At 39.1% G+C, this 21,646-nt stretch overlaps 1 protein-coding gene across 9 annotated transcripts in view; it reads left to right on the top strand.

Annotated features, from left to right (window-relative positions):
* BICRAL (BRD4 interacting chromatin remodeling complex associated protein like) overlaps positions 1–21,646 on the top strand; it is a 68,919-nt gene that overhangs the window by 39,205 nt on the left and 8,068 nt on the right. For 6 of the 9 annotated variants that reach the window (XM_041477206.1, XM_041477204.1, XM_041477207.1 and 3 more), the window contains 2 exons: positions 1,112–1,214; positions 2,013–6,592. In XM_041477206.1, the coding sequence (XP_041333140.1) occupies positions 1,112–1,214; positions 2,013–2,815 (906 nt within the window). In that variant the 3' untranslated portion in view covers positions 2,816–6,592. Of the gene's footprint in view, positions 1–1,111; positions 1,215–2,012; positions 6,593–6,653; positions 9,005–9,077; positions 11,328–21,646 lie in introns of those variants that run through there. The other 3 variants (XR_005955946.1, XR_005955945.1, XM_041477208.1) reach the window with 3 other exon arrangements.

The following is a 21,646-nucleotide window of genomic DNA, read 5'->3' on the forward strand; positions in this document are numbered from 1 at the left end:
AACTTCTCTGCTTCTGCTTTGCTCTTACACTGAACAGGCTGTGATGGTCAGGAGGGTGATTTCTGTGTATTTCTGTGGCTGATGGAACCTGAAATAGTATTGATGTTGTCCATTCAGAGGCCTCCAGCCATATTATAATTAGAGCCAAATCATATTACAGTTTAGGAAATCATTGTCCTTAAAAGCTAGGTGGAACTTCATCAGAAGTGCTTCTGATTTAAGTGCTTTCACAATCCCACGTATGAGGTAAAATAAAACTGACAAAGAACGTGTTTTACAAGGATCAGGAAATGCTAAATGCTATTGTGACTTCAGATATGCTAGTTTTCAAACCTGGAAAAATTTTGAATTTGAGTATAATAGGCATTTAGATATTTAGAGAAAGGAATACATAATATAACTTTTAGAATTAATATGGTTTTAAAACTAGCAGTTGCATTGTAAAAGATCCTAGCCATTAAATAATGGCAAGTATTTGCAGATGCAAAGAGAGGATGGAGATTGAGATTTGTTCTTTTAGCATCTGGTATGTAGTATGGCAAATCCCATTTAGTAATTTTGAAATGTTTATTTCACATAGCATTCAGGTTTGAAACTAGTTGCCTATGTTATGGCTTAGTGCAGTGAACATTTTCTGTGATGGATGAATCCAGCTGGCTTGAAGGCATTGTCAGCAAAATGCAGCTCTGCAGCAGCTAGTTACAGGAATAGGAGAGAAGTGCAGGAAAAAGATGATAGGGTGGTCCCAGTTGAAGTTTTTTGCTGGATCCCCTAAAAGAGAAGGATACTGTATGAAGTAAAAAAAATTGTGGTGTATGGTAGTAAGCATACTCAGTCCTGAAAAAGTACAACTCATACAACTGGAATAGCAATTCCCTGTTTTAAAGTATTTCCCAAATAAAATTTGCAGTACAATGTGAGTAATACTTTGTGATTGAGTTTCAGTAGTGGTTGGGTCAGAGTCAAGACTTTTGAATTGTGAATGTTCTTCACAAATACATAATAAAAGAAGTTTCTTTTCTCTGAAATTTAACAAAGCTATAAATGTTTTGATTTGGTACCAACATATGAGTCACTCCAGAGATTGGTTGTTTTTTTCCTTTCCCTCCAGCGGATAAATCCCTCTGCAGAAATGGTTATGATTGATAGGATGTTCAACCAGGAGGAAAGAGCATCTCTGACCCGGGAAAAGCGTCTTGCACTTGTGGATCCTGGTAAGTAATGCTTAACTTGTAAATTAAGTATGGAGTGTTTAAAAATATTTGTGGCCACAGTGAGGCACTGACTGCTGTGGATTCCAGTTAGTGAAATACTGAATAAGCATTTGCAAGATAACTTTTTATGACTCCAGAATTCAGCAATCCAGAGACACTGTAGAGTTGAAGCAGTTATTTGTGGGGAAAAATAATTTTACCTGTTTGGCAGAGAAACGTTTGAGTTTCTTTTGACAACAGTCATGACTCCTGCAGTGCCTCCATCCTAGCAGGGAAGAATCTGAGTTTGCTTGCAGCCAGAAAGACCAGCACTGTTTGAAGCATGAATACTCTTGTTCATCTTAATGAAGTGTTGCTCTTGGAGTGTCCTGGCCACTTAAATGGCAGTGTTTGTAACTGGGATGTTGTTAAACATAGCACCTGGCAACACATTAATTGTTTAAGATTACAGCTACGATTTATTCAAAGGTTCTGCATGATCTGCATGTTTTAAAAGATATTCACATGTTGTGTTGTAGGAAGTATTAACCTTCAGAGACCATATTTACATGTTTAGAATGCTGGGAAGTGCCCTTAATCTGGTTTTACAGTGCACATGCGTGGGCAATGTGCTGATTAATTTAGTGCCAATCTCCTGCACTGTATGCAGCAGAACACTTAAGCATATGAACATCTTTAAAGACCCAGATCTGTAAGCTGTGGATGTTACTTGAATTTCAGTATTCAGAAACTGTGTTGGAGCGTCAGTTATTTGGATGTGTAGGTAATTTTAGTAAAATGTTGCTACTTAATTTTCAGATGGTTATCAGGCCGATTTTTGTTGTTCTGCCAAACAATTTGAGAAAACAGCTGAAGAAGCACAGTCCAGCAAAAGTGACCATCAGTCTAGCAAAACATTACCTTCTCGGAGTCAGACTACCAAAACCCAAGCCAGAGACCGACCAAAAGCCAGTTCAGCAGAGTCCACAAATCACAGTAAACTTCCTATAGTGCCTAACAACATTCTGACACCACAAGAAGGAAAAGCTTCTACTAAAAAATCTGAGAGCCTCACTAAAGCTTTAAAGTTTGAAAAAGCTAATTGTTCTTCTGAGAGCCAGTACATGGCCCTTTCTGAAGAAAGGATGAGTGGGAAAGATCTTGCCAAGTCCACTGAGAATTCTTCAAGTTCTGAAGACTTGTCAAAAATAGTGTCAAGAGGCAGTCATGGAACACACAATAAAATATCAAGGAACGCAGTTCAGCCTTTCTCAAAGGTAACGTGTAATAATTCACTTCAAGACAAAACTCTGAGGAGCTCTCCAAAGAATGAGGTTTTGCATCCTGATAACAGGAAAGGCTCTGGTGAATCCCAGGAAGACTTACTGCTCAGTAAGAGTTTAGAAACTACATTTAAAAACATCTTGGAACTCAAAAAAGCTGGGAGGCAGCCACAAAATGAGGCGGCAAGTAGTGGCTCGGTTGAATTAGAGTTCCCTAATTTTTCACCAATCGCTTCACAAGAGAACTGCCTGGAAAAATTTATTCCAGACCACAGTGAAAGTGTTGTAGAAACTGACTCTATTTTAGAAGCAGCTGTAAATAGTATCTTAGAGTGTTAATAGTTACAGTACCATGGACAAGTTATGTTTCTCTTAGCAGAAGCAAATGTGAATGACACCACAAGTACAGCCTGACATGCATTTAAGGTTAACCTTTCTAAACTAGATTCTGTTCTGTGTTTGAGAGCAATACTCATTGTGGTTACAGTGAGATATCCAAGTAAAGTTAATCCTTGTTAGAATGCAGTCTGTTAGGGCCTTACTGTTTCAAGTATTATTATGATAGTGCTTTTGATTATTGAGCAGTGCTGCAACGTAACAGGGTTGCAGGTTGTTAGGCCCTATAAAATATGGTAATATACTGACAATCACAGTCATTTGAAAGGATATATTTATTAAGAAAATGTTTTTAAAGAGTGATGGAAGCAACAATTCTCCCCTACCCTTCTCTTCCACAAATCATCAAATTCTTAGTTTTTTCTGGAAAACCCACTGTACCTCTATTCAGAAGTGATTATTTGCTTTGTTAATGATTCTGTATTCTAGGATTCTTAAGTTGGAAGGAAATCATCAGTGTGTTTACAAGGCTTCATAACTTAAACTTTAAGTGCTTTTCTATTGCTTTCTGAGCAGAAACTAGTACTTGATATATTTGTAGTGGGTAACTTTAGTCTGTGGGATGATATTATATGATCTTAGTCACAGTGGCATGATACGAAGTAATAAATGCTTCACTAAGGAAGGTAGAATGGAAGCCAGTAAATAGCAAAGTGTACAGGATGAGGCCATGATAGAGCCATGAAGTTATATATATAATACATATATATGTTATCTCTTGAGGAAAAGATTTTGCATTTTATAATTGGATGTAGTCAGCCTTGAGTCTTTCTGAAGTGGTATAAATGTTTTTTTTAATTTGTTGTTTGTTTTTTTTTAAGACCAAGTGTCAAAAGCACTTTGATTTGAAAACTGTATTTGTAGCTTATATTTTAAGAGGATGTTAGCCTTACTCTGAGTAAATTTAAAGGCCAGTGTTTATTTTTGATTTTTTTTTTTTTTGCTTTTTGCTGTCAGAGAATGTTAAATCATCCACCGTAGCAGTCATTATTCTCAAGATATGTACAGACCAAAGTTGATCAGCAATCCCATTGTTTAAACATATCAAAAAAAATGTGTAATTATTAATTCATATTGTAAAGCCAAGTGAACCCAATGCATGGTTTGCATTTGGCTTGCTGTCATGTTGTTAAGATAGAATCTTATTATTTTATTTATTTATTTTAATCTATTACTTTTTTTTTGCTGCCCATGCTGCTTTGTTCTAGTTTACTTTGGTCATGAGTGCTTTTGTGCACATAAGCGCGCTGACGTTGGTCACGTGTGTGTAGTACATATGTCTGCTCAGGAGGATACAGCTTTTGTGGTTTCTAAGGTTTGCTCATGTTCTCCCCCAGAACTTCTCCACCATTTCTAAGAAACATTACCAGCCCTTTTCCAGACTTGCTGATTATGATTTTCATGATGTAAGAGGCTCATTGTGACAAGCTGTGGTTGTCAGTCAGATTGTCAGGAGAAAACCAAAAGGTTTTGCTGGTGTGTAATTCAGTCCATCTGAATGGCACAGAAGGAAGCAGAATTAGACCCTTGGGATAGTAGAACATTATAGTGCAACTCAGTACTGAGCTACAGTCCACTGTCTGACCACTAAAGGAAACCAAATCTAGAAAGCAATGAGAGAAAGATGAGCTTCCTTAAAATTAATTTCCCCTTCAACGTGAATGGAAGTACTGGTTTTATATGTTACTAATTGCCATTTTAAAAAATTGTGCCAATTTTAAAGTACATGTTTGTGAAAACCCAACATTCCCAAGTGTTGTATGAGATATTAATAAGTATTGCCAGTTTTAAATTTTTAGTTGAGTGTCCACAGAATAGACTCTCAGGCAGTTAGCTGTTTTCTTTTTGGCAAAGCTGACAAGATAGTCTTCACCTATTGCCTTTTTAGATTTAATAATATTCTCATGGCTGTGTATCCTGATGCATATTTTATTGCATCATTTTGGAAATTTAATTAATTTATCATTCTGAACTATTTAGGAAGGAGAGCAGTAAGTTACACAGCTGTATGCTAACTAGTTAAAATTTTCTTTTGAGGAGAAAAAGGTGAAGTTGCACATTCATATTCATCAGTCCCCTTGCTTGTTGTACCACCTCAAAATGGATATGGGGGTTCCAGCCTCTCTACAGCAAATACATAACTGAAGATCAGGTTATGTGTCTTCTGTTGGGTCTCATTGGCAAGGGGGGACAATGGCATGTAAAAAATGAAAAATTTCAAAAATTAATTGTGATTGATTTGGTCAAACACATTTCTCTGAACTGCTGATGGAGAGGAACCCCTTGAACAATCCTAGTAAGATTGATCTTAGATTCTTAATGTTCTGTTGTTCACTCCTTTGAATTCAATACTAAAGGAATTCTGGTACGTGGTGAAGCAGTAAATGATATAATTGTATTTTTGTGGTGCTTAAAAGAAATTTATTAATCATATGGGCTCAAGTCCAGCAAAGTATTGTGAATATGCATGACTTTAAACATGTTTTCATTATTTTGCTGGATCAGCATTGTGATTTCAATGTTATTTAATACCGCCTAATATTAAAACAAATTTTAAACTGGCAATTAAGAAAACTATGTTCATTTTGAAGATTTTGGTATAATTTATCTGTTAGAGTAGGGAGGCCTTACAGACTGACTTCACTTAAAGAGGATGTGTCACTTATTGTCAGCGTGGTATGGACTTTATTTGCTTAAATACCTTCATTTGTAAAGTATGTCTCACTTGAAATTGCTTTGTATACATTTTGTAAAAATATTTATAAAATGTTTTGTAAAAAAAAAAAGTATAACAAATTGCAGTTTATTTTGTTATGTTGGATAAATACTGTTAAAAGACACAAGTCAGTAAATATATTGTTAATCCATGGATAGGAAATGTTTAGTTGGAGATTACAAATTGAAACAACCATTGCAATACAGCCAAAGATTTGGGAAAAAAAGTCTATCTGTGATTGTCTTGATTTAACCAAGTTGAATATTTACATTTCCAAAAGATGATTGGTGTCAATTTTAAGTAATATGACTACAAAATATTCTTACTCATCTGCTTTTCATGACACAGCTCTGTTGTAATATACTTAGTAGGCCAACTTTCCATACTCCTTATGCATCTTTCTGAACATACACTATTAGGATTTGGTTCATGTGGCATTAATATTACTGAATGTAGTTATAATCTCCAAATTACATGAGAGCCAATGGTCCTGCCTTGTTGGTATTAGAAGTCTTGCCACAGTGATGTTCTTGGGACATGCTCTCCTTCTCTGGTGTATTTTCACAAGGTAGGGGAATCATCTTCCTGATGCCTCAGAGAGGGCTTTTGTCAGTCAAGTGGCCACTGCATCCACACTGCAGGTTTGACTCACGTCAGCTGCATTTGGTTGTAGATACCTGTGTTTGGGTATTCTGTGAGAAGATGCTGCAATTGCAGGTGGTACAGGGAATCTTCCTACTTTCATTAGAGGGGTGATGAACCTTTTCTTACTGTGATTGAATTTTTCAGAGAGTATGCTGAGAGACTGATCTAGTAAAGCTCTTATGCCTGGAACTTCCTTAATTTTTTTTTTGGAGGCTGTGGAAGTGGAGCATGGGTGAGGGGCACTGCCTCTCATCTGGTAGTAGGGCCTGCACTGTTGAAAGGTAGAAATCTTCATGGTTAGTATTTGTTATTTTGTCAATGAGACAAAATAAATACGCCTTTTGAATGCTTCCCACATGGATTCAGACAGTAAAATGAATAAAATCAGTTATATATTATTTTAATCTCTTGTTGGGTTAGGATGGCTGAGCAAAACACCATTCATTTTGAGGATCTGAATGGATTAAAAAAAAAAAAAAAGCCAGAATCAGATTGGCAGAAGGAAAGGTAAGTGTAAATAATTTTAAAGCTTAGAGGAATTCCTCTCTTCTTTTTAATAAACCTTTGATTTTTTTCCTTTCAAATCATACACACATTTCCTTGGAGTTTTCACAACGATGCGTTTGTCAGACAGCTTCAAGAAATGGGAGAAACTGTCTTTGTGACTGGGGGTCAACTCTCACTTTGGTTGAAGAAAGTCACTGCAGAAAAGAAGAAGGTCTGGTGAAGATCTGCTCATAGCAGCTCTGGAACACAGATGCGATGCATGTACAGATTTCAGATGAGTAGTGTTGGATGCACTGAGTTATTTGTGATTTATGGATTGGCGTTTGTGAGTGCTGCTAATCTTGCAACTGGTCATCGTATTGGACGTGGAAAAAAGTGTGCATAATAATGAGTTACAATAGGTAAACACCTAGTAAGCTAGAAGGGAGCCTTCTGTTCTAGGGGAGAAAACCTGCAAAGGACACAGAGTGTCCAGCTGAAGCATTATTTTTGGTGTAAAGCAAAAAGCTTTAAAGTTACCCTGCTGTGGGCTGAGGTTAAACCCCATTTTATTTTATTTCTAGAGTCTATATCTTACCTTGTGGGGAAAAAGTGTTCTATAAATGGAGGAACTAGCTGCATCAGAATTTAAAGCTCTTCTGTATTTTATTTTTTTTAATACATATATACACACACACACATATATGTATGTATATGTATATATGGAGGGTGTGGATTGACCTCTTCTCCCAGACAGCTAGTGGCAGAACAAAGACTTAAGCTGTGCCAGGGGAGGTTCAGGCTGGATATAACAGGAATTTCGTCACTGAAATGGTTATTCCTCACTGGAATGGACTGCCCAGGAAGTGGAGTCACCATGACTGGAAACCTGATATAGGTCATCTCACAGCGAGGTGTTTCTCTGTGTGTCTGGGACTGACAAATGGCCAACAGCATCAAAATGCATGGAGTTAATATTATTGAGATTGAAAAATTCCACGTTGCTTTCATGGCAAAATTAATCAGGGATTTTGGAAGCCTCTGTTAGCAAGTGTAAGTAGACTGTCTGCTGTGCCTGTGGAAGGCTCTCTGCTGAGTGCTCAGGAGCAGGGACTTGGAAACCTTTGTGTCCAGAGAAGGAAATTCACATGAGGCTGAAGGAGACGAGGCTCCAGGGTTTGGAAGAGATGAGCAGGAAGGTGAGTAGGTGTGCACAGGATGAATTTTTTTGGGATCTGAGATTTAAATGACTTAAACCTGATTATAAAAACACAGGATGTATTGTAGACACAGGAAGCTTTACAGTACAGTATCTGTCGATGTATTAGATAACATAATTAATATTAAATACATTGCTCTCTTTGCACCTGGGTGAAAAATGGATTTAGTGAATATTTTACTCAGATGAGGATTTGTGTGTCTTAACAGTTGCAAGGATGGGCTGAGACACAATTTGAAAGCTGTTTGTGAAAGAACATATGTAATATGCAAGGTTTGATGTTAATTTGAGCAAGAACATTGCTAAAATCTCTGAGTCAGTTCCAAAATATTGTGGAATGGGGGAGGTATTTTCATGCTACTGAATGAGTGTCATTGACAACCTAAGTATTTGCTAAGAGGTAAGGAAGGTATGGAATCTATTCGCTACTATATTGGTTATTTTCCTGAGGTGAATTTGATTAATTTTGAGTTTTTAGTGAAAACAACATACAATGTTAAGGTATCTGTAGTAATTAGAATTCCCGTTATGAAAATGCAATATGTTACTCTCCTTTATTCACAAGGGCAATTTTAGTCCTGTGACAACCAGTCTGAGAGTTAAATCTCACTTCCCAGGAAGTTGAGGTCTGCTTTTTTTAAAGTGAAATATCAATACATATGATTTTGTTAGAGCTAAAAGGGAGATACCACCCCACTCTGATTTTGTTTTTTTTTTTTTTTTTTTTATCCTTTGACAATCAAATTTTAATCTCCTAAGTAATAAAGGCATTCTTGGGTACTTCAGCAATGTTCTGTCAGAGGCTGCATGGTTTGTTTCAGAGCCATTTTGATGAAACAGGATCCTACAAAAAATTGTCATATTTTACCCATGCTCCCATTTTCTGTACATTTTCCATAACTTTTGGAAGAATTAATGTTTGTCTTCGATTTGTAAACTCTCTAGCTAAGAGACCCCCTCTGCTATTTGCATGTAGATGTGTTTAGTGTTTATCCCAATCAGAGTTGAAGGTATTTTCTTCCTTACCTGGATGGTTTGGTAGAAATAAATACAAGATTATTGATGGCAAGAAAAACTGGATATATTTACTTTTCTTTTTTTTTTTTTTTTTTTTTTCTTCATCCAGAATGCTTTTTCAGACCTGAAGGTGTTAGTAGTAGTTTTATGGCTCTTGATACCAGAGTCGAGGCATTGAAAGAATTTGAGACTGAAGACTGGATTAAACCATGCCACAAATTGTGTGAAACCGAGCCTTAGAACCTTATACTCAAATACAGATCTGCTTGTTTGTCCTGCAATCCAAAAGCAAGATTTATCTTGAAATCCATTGTTGCTGTGTGTGTGGAGAGGAAGAGGAGAAGGAGCAGATGTAAATTGTTAAAGGTCTATTGATTCTTAGAACAGAAAAAAAGAGTATTTTCACTTGCTTCCTTTGTCCCCTCATTTACTTAAGATTGCAGGAGCTTTGACACTGGTGAGTTGACAATGTTCTGTAAGAGGTTTAAAAATGAGAAGCACTGTGGAAAGCAGAATATGCAGCTCTATTTGTCTTTTCCAGGGGTAGCTCTATAACTTCAGGTTCTGTGTAAATAAACAGTAGGTTTCAGTTATCTGCTGCTAATTAGCACCCAAATTTGATTTGCACTCTCTTCAAAGGGACTCATATCTTTCCATTTAGTTATTTGTTTCAGTGCAATGAGTGAGTTTAATTCAAACCAAACGTGGGTCAGTTTCCTACTGGGGGAAAAAAAATAAAGCAAGGAATGTATTTGTCCACAGTCCTATCAGTTTAATTTTAGTTTAATGTATGTGGTGATTCACGGCCTCAGTGAGGAGGTGAATATATGTCAATCTGTGAATTGGCTTTGCCTGCTTGGCAAGTTTGTAAAGGGCTTGGTCAGCTGTAGAAGGTCTTAAATAATTGTGCCAAAGGGATGGTTCTGGTGGGCTCTGAGTAATGAGAGGCAGTTTTAACGTTCTACAGATGTAACCAAGTCTCATTGTGAAGACTTTCCCCCCCCAGATATTATTTCTCTTACACAGCATTGAGCCAATTGGTCTTTCACAGAGACTTTTTTTGTTCTGTAGTAATTATTCTTTTAATCTTTATAGGCAAACTGTATTTATTCCTCTGAATGTAGTGGTGAAGCCAACAGTCTCTGAGGGCATTGAAACAATGGTCTCATCCCTTTCCTTCTCCAAAAGCACCTACTAAAAACTATAAGCCTAGGGAAGAAATGAAGCAATTTAAGACTTGTCTGGTGGAGTGGTTGACTAAAACATCAAGCAGTGCTCTGGAAATCCTGCAGTACTATATCATGTGGATACTGCCCTGGGAAACATGCTCCAGGTGACCCTGCTTGAGCAGGGGCCTTAGACAAGATGACCTTCAGTCGTTCCATTCATCCTTAACAACTCTATGCTAATAATATTCAGTTAACATTGTGGAGAAAGGTTATTTAAGTGTGCAGCACTGGCTGCAGTTTTCAATTGAACTTTGAGATCACACAAGTGATGGTGTGTATTGAAAAATACATTAATTTCTGCTTTTTGTGACCTAGAAATAGAATATTCTGTGAGGAAGATGTTAAAAGATTGTTACCAGTCAAATGGTTAGTATTTTACAGAAAAGTTAGTATTTGTCAGAAAAGTAGACATTGTCTTCAGCAGACCTGTCTTGTGGATGAACATTCACCAAATGCCAGCAGCTACTGATGTTCTGCTGGGGAGCCTCCTACATGCTGTAGCTCTAACTCCAGGGAGTCATTCATAAAATGTTCTCTGGATGCAGTGAATGCTCTTCATTTTAACATGTCTTGTCTTTTTTTCACCGTTAAAAATACTCTATGTCCATCCTCATCCACTGTCAGAACCCAGGATGTCCCCCTTATGGTCCTGAATGATCCAAACCACAGCCAGGGGGCTTTGAAGCCCTGACAGGGGGGTCGGAGAGCCTGGCATGCAGCCAAAGACCCCTGTGGCTTTGAGTTTGACCCATGGAACAAGTTACCACCTTTATGAAGAATTAAAAGTCACAAAAATTTAGATAGCGTAGTAATAGTAATCACAGGGTGAAGGGAAAAATTTTGGAGCACTGTACAGCGGGGTTTTGAACCTTGTACAGGGGGGTTTGGAATCCTGTACATGGGGGTCAGGGGTTCTAAGATGGAGGGATTTGGGTGTGCCCTATCCTTCTTTCTTCTCCCTGGCATCCATGTTCAGGATGATGTTGGCATTCACAGATTGGTTTAGAGTAGAAAGTCACTGTCTAACATAGGTCATAGGTATTGGAGCATTATTGTAAACATAATATACATAGCTTTTAGTATAAAAGATAGCACGAGCCCGAGAGGCGGAGAGTGTGCCTTGAGCTGACCTGCTGAACAGACCTCGGCAGGCCAGACAGAAAATGTTTTAGATAAAACATAATAAACAACCTTGAGAAAGTGAGCCGAAGACTTCTTGACTCTTTCTTCCACGGCTGGGTTGGGAAAAAGAGACTTTCCACATACCTCGGGATCATCTCAGCCAGAGAAAACCTGAGAATCCACAATCTCTTTTGCCTGGTCTGTTACCCACTGTTGCAGTAGCTGCTAGCTCCCCCTTCCAGTCTCGATCTCTTCCTTCACCTCGTGGTGAAAGCAGTGCTGGCAGCTGCTCTCTGAGCACAGATGACAAACTTAGACAGTCTGTTCAGACACTTGAGCCTCTGCTTTCTCTGTCCTTGGAAATTTGTCCCTTGTGATAAAAGCATTATTACTTCTTTAGTGCCTTTGTAATGGATGCAGCCAGGGGCAATCTGCCATGCAGCTGGCTGGGCACAGAGCAACCACAGCAGGGAAAAGGGTAAATCCAGCTGGGAGCTGCTGCCTGTGAAGGTGGCAGTGAGTGTTCCTAGCGCTGGTAATTGGTAACAGCCGTTTACAGGGGCAGGGAGTTTGGGTACATGTACTTGCTAAAAACTGTATTCAGGATTGTGCACTCCTGTTTCCTCTCCTGCATGTGGGAGTGTATAGACCCTCCAGGACAGAGCCATCACAAACCAGGGACATGCAGCACTGCCTGGGTGTGGATGTCAGAGCCTGCCCTGGCTGCACTGAGCCTCTGACCTCCTTTGCCCTCAGCCAGGTGAGTGGCTTTAGGCTGAAATCACTGGTATCCATGGATAAAGAGCTTTTAGGCGTGTGGGGTTTGATTTGTTTTGTTGAGGTTTTTTAACTTTCCTTTTTTTCTCAGGAGAAGGAAGAAGGAATGGAGGGCTGGTAAACACTAGAATCTGCGTAAAAGCTGAAATTTGCCCTGCAGAGCATTTTTATTCTACATTTTGACTACCTTTCAGAAACAATAGTATATATTGATTCTGTAGGCAGACAGACACAATAGCACTGCAAAGTGTGAATTTCTTCCAGCTGTCTTAATGGAGTGTTGATTTTAAAACCTAATTTCACTGCTGCTTGCTATGCAATTAGCACACAGTGAATACATTGGGTTAGTTCAGCTGTGTGGTCCTGTACTTTGCGTTGGGGTGGGTGTCATTAGGGATACTTCAATCAAAACATCTTTGTAAGGTAAGCAAGCAGTCAAAGAGCAAACAAAGTATGAGGCAATGAAGGCAAGAATATGCCAGGAAAACTGGGGATATTTAAATTCTATCAAAATATATTTGAAGGAAGTGTTAATTGCTCTTATACAAAAAAAAAGCCCCATCAAAAAGCCCCGTCAACCCCCCCTAAGCCCTGCCCCCAAAACAACCCAAACAAACAAAGAAAAACCCAGCAAAAATAGAGTTGCGATGCAGGAAATTTTAAACCCACAAAAGCATTTTTTAAAGGTATCAAGTAAAGTAGAACCTGACAAATGGGCTGATCAGGAGAAGATGAATCTGATGCTGTCGTGTAAACTTGAAATAAAGGAGAATAAGAGAGCTGATGAAACAAACATAAGCACCAATGAAATAAAAACCACTAAGAATATAACTGTTCCAGAACAGTAGTAATAGAGTTATTGCCTAGTATAGTAACAATATTTACTGATACAAGCTTTTGAGCACTGTGAGATGAAGAAACTCACCCTGGGGAGATTCTCCCCACTTGCTAATAATGAAGAAATTAATGAATGTTATAATTTTCCAAGTAGCTTAAGATATGACCATTCCTTCTCAGTAGTGATCTCTAAGATGCTTCCCTGGATCTCTTGTTTTTTAATGATGTTCTTCACTAATAAGAAAAAAGGAAGCTTTCAAGCACTTAAGATAGATCAGATGGAACAGGAAACTATTTCCAAAAATTCTGCAACACTCTGGACCGGAGGAATTTTTTTTTTTTTTTGTTTAAATATTGTGTATTTTATCAATTTTCGGTGTCTGTGGTTTGCATGGAGATCATTCTCACGATCCTCCACGAGGTGGAGGAAGCAGCTTGTGCTGCGGGCGGCGGTGCAGGGTTCCCGCTGCTCTCCTTTCCCACTGCAGCCCCACAGCCCCGTCCGGGGAGGGAGGATGAGCGGAAGGGCTCTGGAGCGTTCCTTGCTGGTTTGCTCCTTCTAAAAACGATAACGGGGATTTCAGTATTGCAATTCATCAGGAGGTCTTGAAGGGCTGCTGACTTGGAGGGGACCCACAGGGATCTGTGAAATCCAGCTGGCGGCCCTGCACAGGGCGTCCCCAGGGATGTGTCTGAGAGCCTTGGCCCGGCATGGAGGATGCAGAGTGTGATGGGAGAAGCTTGGTGCCACCTCTGTGTGCTGCCTCTCCGTGGTCATACAGCCAGGGCTGGTGGGTAAACAAACCAGCTTCTCTGAGATTTGCTGTGCTGCAGTGTGTTCAGTCCTACAGGGCTGTTTCACTGAAAAACTGCTGTTCTTTATGGATAAGGTAGGGAAAATAACAGCTGTTGTCTGTAATTAAAAATGTTGTAACTTATACTAGATTTCTGCTAAGGGCTCTGATTTGTGAGCAGTGTTTCGGTTTTCTGTTGGCTGCAGTGAGATTTGGAAAGACTTACCTTGCACAGTTATCCCTAAACTTGTCTGTTGCAGAGTCCTGTGTTTTCAGTCTTTGCAACTCCTAAAAATCAAACTCCATTGAATTTGGAATTTCCTTTCCCTGTCTGAAGCCCTCACCCAACTGATTTTTATTTTTGCCTGGGATGAAGCATGTCAAGCCCAAAATAAAAACCACTAGTTTTAAAATTAGATTCGGTGGATTTCTGTTGAAAAAAAACAAACCAAAATCTCTGTTAATACTCTTATGTGAATGACACAGTAATGCTTGTGTTTTACCTGATCATCTTATGGCAGACCACTTGACTTACTTTTCAAGCCATTAAAATGTGTTTGCAGCCATGCTCAGGTTGTTTCAGCGTTTCAGGCCCAGCTCAGTTGTACCCAGGTAAAAAGTCCCTGGAAAGAGGTGTTACCAGGGTGGTTTGCAGTTAGCGAACACAGGAGCATAACTGCAGACTGAGATAGTGAATTGCTTGGAAAGAAGGCTGGAAAGGGGTGGTGAGGAGCCATTTCGTCCTCCATACCTGATGCCCTGAGCCTGTCCTGTTCTTGGCAGAAGCCAGCTGAAGATTTTGTGCTGTTGTGAGCTTGCACAAAAGATCCTTTTGCTTCCTTTTAGCCCAAACATTTTCTGCCAGCTGCTTGCCTCTGTGCTCCCACAAGCATTGTGTTGCCATAAATGAAGCATCTGAGAGCTGCAGTGTGAGGTTAGAAAGAACTGGGATGTGAGGAAGGTGTGGACTTCATAAATAGTATTGTATCAGGGGAAATATCCATGAAGATGTTATTAAATGTAGGAAAGAGTATTCTATTATGTCCCAAAACTTTTATTTTCCATAGGGAAGGGCAAATTGTTGGTTGGTTTAGTTGATGCTTGGTTTTTTTTTTTTTCCTCCTTTACTGGTACTATTTGTACCACTTCCTTAAAGGAAATACAGATTTTTTATTTTTTTTTTTTTTTTTTTTTTTTTTTTTTGCCAAATACATGGAGGTTTCTTCCAGCATAGCCTTGCCAGTTAGAGCTGTAATTTCTTCTTGCTTCTGACTGATGCATCTATGAAAAGTAACTCATCTAGCTCACAGGCAGGACTTTGAAATTTCTAAAAATTTGGATCTGTGATCTCTACTTCAGGTGAGGTTTGGTCTCTCCTCCTTTATATATGTTACCTTGTGACAAGCTAAATAATCTTAACATAAACTTCTGAAAAAGGTTTACAGGATCAAGCTTTGCCAGCTTCTGTGACAGCTGAAAGAATGTGTTTTGTTATTGAGAACTCAATTGATTCAGTAGCAATCTGTTAGTGTGGTAAAGCAGTCCGATGACCAGGCCCCAGTTCCTCTTGAGAAGCTTAAAATTCAGGTGACCATACTTAAGATTCTATTAATCTTAGCTATAATGGAAATAAATCTGCTTTGGTAATGTGGAAATGTAATGGTAATATGCTTTCTCTGGATGGAGAGGTAAGTGTATGGGAGCATCCTCTAAATTACTTGAAGAAAACTCACATTCGATCTGAAGTGCGTGAACTTGGCTAGAGATAGCTGATCTCTGGAGCTGTGCTAAATTATGTGAGCTATCTGTCCCCAAAGAGGCAAAACTTATCTCCTGAGTCCTGAAGGCATGTTGGCTTTGCTATTTTATTTTTAATAGAGGACTCAAGTTGGGCAATACCTCTATGGGAAGCAGGGTGGGACAGCAGTCTCCTTAAAACTTTACTCTTAAGGTAAAGAGTTTTCTTTCTGAGTGATGAGCAAAGGGACCACCTTAAATTTTCTAGCAATAGCAGATTCTGAGCAAAACCCAGTGAGGAGCTGCAGAGAAAGCTCTGTGGCTTCCTTAGTGGGAGCAAGGACCAGCCCAAGGGGCTTTCCCTGGCGAGGGATGGTCCCTTGCTGATCCATGCTCAGGGCTGGACACATCAGTGCAGCCTCTCAGGAGGTGCTTCCTGAAATGAGCCAGTAGCCTGCTCAGCCTGGGCTGCTGCTCCTGCTCCCTTGCTGGTGGGCCTGCAAGGGAGAGGGGTTCCCTTCTCTGCCCGCTCATGGCCATCCCTCCATCCCTGTTGACATGGAGAATTGCTATAAAATGGGGCAATAACAATCTATAGGAATCAAATTTTACTGTCACAGGTCTTACCTCCAGCAGATACAAGTGAGTGTGGCATGAACACTGTCTCTTCCTTTTGGAATGAAGGCTTTAGTAGCTCAAACTGGGACCAGTCTCCTGATACAGGGAGATCTCCTTCTTGAGGATTGCAGGTTTTTTGTTTCCTGTGGAATTCATTAATGTGATAACTATTTCCCTTTATCAAAAAAAAATCTGTAATTTCTAATATTTTAAAAATCTTTATCATCCTCCTCTTTGGTGGTAGCTCAGGGTGACTGGAAAAAAACCCCCAATTTATAAAACATGTGCTTCACATGTGAAGTGAAAAATACACCAAAATTTCACTTCAATGCTCTGGCCAAATCTATCTTATGGGAGTTGCTACTCTAGCTTGCTCTGTGCTGGATAGACATTTTTCTCTTCTTCACTTTTGCTGCAAAACTGTGCTTCCTCTTACACTGAGGCCAAGCACATCCTGAGAAAAAACTGCTTGGTTTGCCAAACACGCAGCTGATGACACGTGTATTTATGCTCCCTGGCAAACTAAGTTAAACAAACATGGACTAAGTTGGGCAGAAATTATAGGAGGTAATACTTCATTATAACTCAGCTATGAGCTGCTTATTCTTCTTCCCAATTATGGCATCCCCATGCATGGCTTTCCCTAGAGGAGGAGTATTCTGGGGAAAAACAAATTGCAACATATAAAACCTTGGGAGCGCAGTGACTGTACAGGAAGGGACAGTAGCTGGAGTGAGGGGTCTGAGCACATGTCATTTTGTCTCTTTTGTTCAAAGCATGTTTGTTTCTACCTCAGATACAAAACTGTTAAATTAATTCCTGAAAACTCAGTCTCTTGGTTTACAGTGTGCCTGAATTCAAGCCGTGTTTCAGTAACATCAGGTTCTGTGCAAATAAACAGTAGGTTTCAATTGTCTGCTGCTAATTATCACCTAAATTTGATTTGCACGCTCTTCAAAGGGACTCATATCTTTCCATTTAGTTATTTGTTTCAGTGCGATGAATCTTTAATTCAAACCAAACGTGGGTCAATTTCCAACTGGAAAAAAAAATGCAAGGAATGTGTTTATCCGTGGTCATATCAGTGTCTCTCTTTAATTTAATATATGTGGTGATTCATGGCCTCAGTGGGGAGGTGAATTTGTGTCAATCTGTGAATTGGCTTTGCCTGTTTGGCAAGTTTGTAAAGTCAGTTGTAGAAGGTCTTAAATAATTGCTCCTAATGGGATGGTTCTGGTGGGCTTTAGAATAAGGAGTGCAAGCCCTGAAGTTACACAGGCACAGAAAAATCTTGTTAGGCTTCAATTCCCATCCTACCTATAAAAACTGTCTGTGTGAGGATGAAATGGAGAGATGGGGTAATGGGATCTAGACCCTTTCCTACTGCTTTGAATCTCAACTTAAAAAGGTGTGTGTTAGATTTTACACAGGCTCCTTGGCTGTCACTGTGACCCTCTGGCTTGTGCACCACCAGAAAATTTCAGGCACAGAACTGAAGGATTTCTGGACATTTTTCTTTTAAAAATAAACAGAAAGCACTGAATGTAAGCAAGAAGGCTACAGCAACAAGAAAATTTCATTGTAATAAATACCACATGTGATCACGATTTACGAAGCAGACAATAAAGAGTAATTTAAAAAGAGAAATCCTTCTATTCTCTTTCATGTGGCTAAAGGCAGCATAATTTCTGGCTGTCTTTACTGGAGATTTATTCTAAGATTTAACACCCCCTTCTGTTTTTCTTCTCCTGGAAGCTCAGAGGAGGACACTTTATTAATTTGCTATTCTTTAGATTCACATCTGACCTCTGATTTCTTTTAACATGGAGATAGTTGGTTGGAGTATAGAATTTTTTTTCTTAATTTAAAGAATACTTTCAAGATATTTCAGTAGTATGATGGTGTTTCCTGCAGTTTTTTAAGATTTTTTTTTTCTAGTGACTGGAGTAAATACTAGTATTTTTGAAAAGTCCATGAATACTGAAAGCACCTTCTCAAATTCTGTATGTTGTCTTTTGATACTTTAAAGATAGGTTATCTAACACCTCTGAAGAAGAAAAACCTGTTTTGATTTGGTGTCAAACAGTCTGAGCTGGTGACCTAATGTAAAAAATATTGCTGTTGAGTGGAGGAAAGATTTCAACTTTATAGCAAGTATTTCTTACACCTCCCTGCTCTGGGCTTCTGTCAGTCCCAGTTAAAATCAGGGTGCTTCTGTAGTGGAGCTGTAATTACAAAATGAACAGCCATGTGCATTTTTACTGTGACTGTATCTGTAGGGCACATCTCAACAGGGTTTGATAGAGGGAATTCTTTGTCACATGGAAACTTTTCTGTTTCTGGGTTCCAGTGCTGTGTGACTGGTTAATCTCCATAGTATTTTTATGGTTTATTTTCAGTCCTGCCAAATCCAATCCAAATAGCTGTATGTTTTCTTCCTATAATGGAGGTAGAGTATGTTCTGGTACAGTTGGTGCAGCATACAAGACACATTACAATTTATAGGATAGAGGATTTATATTTAGGTTGCCTCAACATTTGTTGACAAAGATGAGGGGTCCTATGGTTTAGAAAACCCCAAAGTAAAAATAAACTCGGGAACAAGTTCTTTCCTGTCACAATAGAAGTGGAATAAATCTTAAGATAAGAACATTCAGATTCATAGATGTATTTAATGTGCATTTCTGTGTGTGTTTTTTAAGGTTTGGTTGTGATGTTTGCTACTTAATATCTGTGTGTATTTTGCTTTGGTGATGAACAGCAACATGAGAAAAGCCTTGCTTTTCTATATTCATGGGGTTTTCAGGTGATGTATTAAGATTGTTTGTCTCACAGTGAAGCCCTAAATAAATGGTTACCTCTGTGCAGAGATTTTGAGAGTGGATGGTGGTGGGCTTTTTAAAGTTCTTCAGTGCTCTGACTATAATTTTCATAGAGTTGGAGCTCACTTTAGCAGAATCTGAGCATTCACCTTTTTAAGGATGATCTGCCTGCAGATTTTCTGCCTGGAATAATGTTTATACCACATGAAGCATGATAGCTTTGCTAAAATATCTTTGAATTATGCTATTTTGTGGCAGTTTCTCTGTTCCCATCCTCAGGCCTCCAAAGTCTCTGAGTTGAGACTCTGGAAACTTGTGAATATGATTGATACTCTTTGAAATTACCAGTTTCAAATGAACATATTAGCTTTTTATTTTGCCCTGCACAGTCTCATTTCACAGTTCTCCTTGTCTAGAATTTCTCTTTGAATTGAAAATTCAGAGAAAACAGGGGCTTGAAAATGGGCTCCAACTCATATTGCTTTCCAGGCAAGGGAAAAGTCATGGGGAGAACCCCTTAATCATGCATTTTTCTGGCATTCAGATAATCTCCTTGTTGTGTATCTAGCTCTAAGTACAACCATTTCTGTGGGAACAGTTCAGAACTTTAATTCATTTTTCCTCTTTCCAAGAGGAGAGTGACTTGAAGTCCTCTTCTAGCCAAGCAGTGTAGAGTAAATGGCTTTTAAAGATATATTTTTGAAGATATGATTACTTTAAAATTCTTCTGCTTCAGAAACAAGTTGGTTTGCTGTTTATTTAAAGGTACCAGAATCTTTGAATTTTCCTTAATACTTGCTGTTCCTAATATCGTGGAGCAGGAATCTTTCCCACTCCCTAATCTTTCACTTACTCTTTCTGTCAGTGTGTCTCCCTAGATAGCTTCTGTGACCCCTTTCTCTTAGAAAGCTTTTTAACTGAAGTGGTCTTTTGATGTCTAGTTTTCAGTCAGCTTTGTTACTTGGCCCAGGAGCCTTGTGTTGTTGACTCATCACTTATGAAGAAGATAATAAACTGCAAATACCCTGATGCATCCTTGGTAATTCTGCACAGAGCCTTTGCCTGTAAGGCGCTGTACCAGTTCAATCATAGAGGAAATTGTTATACGTCACCAGACTGGGCAAGAAACAAAAATAATTCTTTGCTTTGCGTGTCTACTAATTTTGTTTAATTGACTAATTTGCTCCAGAGTAATTTGCACCCCTGCTGCATGTTATTGCTATTAAATTGGTGACAGAGAAAAGCTGTGACAGTGCTTTTGTACCCAGCCTTGTGCTGGACATTTGTAGCTGGATTATCTGAAATCCAAATTGCCATTATGTGTGCAAGAATCTACTCAGCAGTATTTGTTTATTTCTGCTTTTGGTCCAGCAAGTCTGTTAGAACCAAGGGAAGTATTTAGATTTTCCTCCAGTCCTAAAGTACTTTGAATTGTTTGCGTAATTACAGTCAGAAAGCAAGTAACAAAATAAGGAATGTGGAGAAAATCAGTTCAGCTACACATGACTTTAAATAGATTTTAAAAAAAACCCAAAAAAGCGTGTTGGTACAGCTCAGTCCTGAATTGTAAATGTGAAGAAATTAACTGACTAAACCTTCAGTGGGGCATGGCAGAAACAAGCTCTTGGAGAACAGAGACAGACATTTTATCCACTAAAATTTCCCAAGTATATCCTAGTTAATCTTCATACCTGAGGAGTTTTGGGACTGCTGTGACCCCCCATGCTGCTTTCACACATAGGTAACTTCATTAATTTTGCCAGGGTGAGGTCAGGAAAATCTCAAAGCACCGACCAGGTTGATAATCAATCTTTTATAAGGGCTCCAAGATTAGCAGTGTCCAGGGCATAAAAACACTCTGAGAAAAGTCTTTGACAAAATATCCATGTCTTTACTCTCCTTATGCTACTATTAAGAAAAATGGGTCTTTTATGTCCAGTGGAGGAACCTTGTCCCAGCTCTCCATGCCTTTGACACCTTGATGCTGGATTATGTTATTGCTGTGAGCTCCATATGAAGCCGTGTGCTGAGATCCGTGGAAACTGGAGCTGGTGCACAGTGTGGAGCCCCATGCCAGGAACACTTGAGATCAGCCTTGCTAGCTGTTAATAAGTTCCTGGGAAGAATTCAAGGTGTTAGTTAGAACCTATAAAGCTCCAAATGGTTACCCAGGAGGCTGCTTCCCTTCCTGCAGCACAGCACTCGTATCTGGAATCAGCCAGAGACACCCGACTTTGGCTTTGGAATTCACTTCCCACATCCAGCCTCCTGGGCTGGGGTCTGTCCAAGCTTAGTGTGTACTGCAAGCTCAGCCTGTTGTACTTGATGACCTGGTAGGAGATGGTGTGAGGTGCTGGGAATTTGCTTTCTCCTGGTGATGGTGTGTAATTTTACCTACTGGTGAGTACTTTGTTTTGTTTTTTTTAATTTCCTTTCTATTCTGCTAGAAAAACCAGTATATTGCTTTTTGAAATGAAACAACAGCTACAGTTTATACCTGCAACCATATGGCTGGAACCAAGGCATTGCCAGCTGCCTTTCAATTAATTACATTTCTGGTTGCATCAAAATCAGTGGGCATACACAAGCTATACCTGGTATGGTAGGATTATTCCCCTGAGCAAAACATTCGAGGTCAGATATGAATTATAAAGAAATTCTATGATGGATGAGGTGAGGAAGCCTTGATAATAGGGCTTCTTTAAGACTGAGAGCAGTGATGAACCATTATGGTGCAGAAATATCAGCTGGAGAA

Source organism: Pyrgilauda ruficollis, unplaced genomic scaffold, assembly GCF_017590135.1.
Source record: "Pyrgilauda ruficollis isolate IOZ18807 unplaced genomic scaffold, ASM1759013v1 scaffold4, whole genome shotgun sequence".
Lineage (NCBI taxonomy): Eukaryota > Metazoa > Chordata > Aves > Passeriformes > Passeridae > Pyrgilauda > Pyrgilauda ruficollis.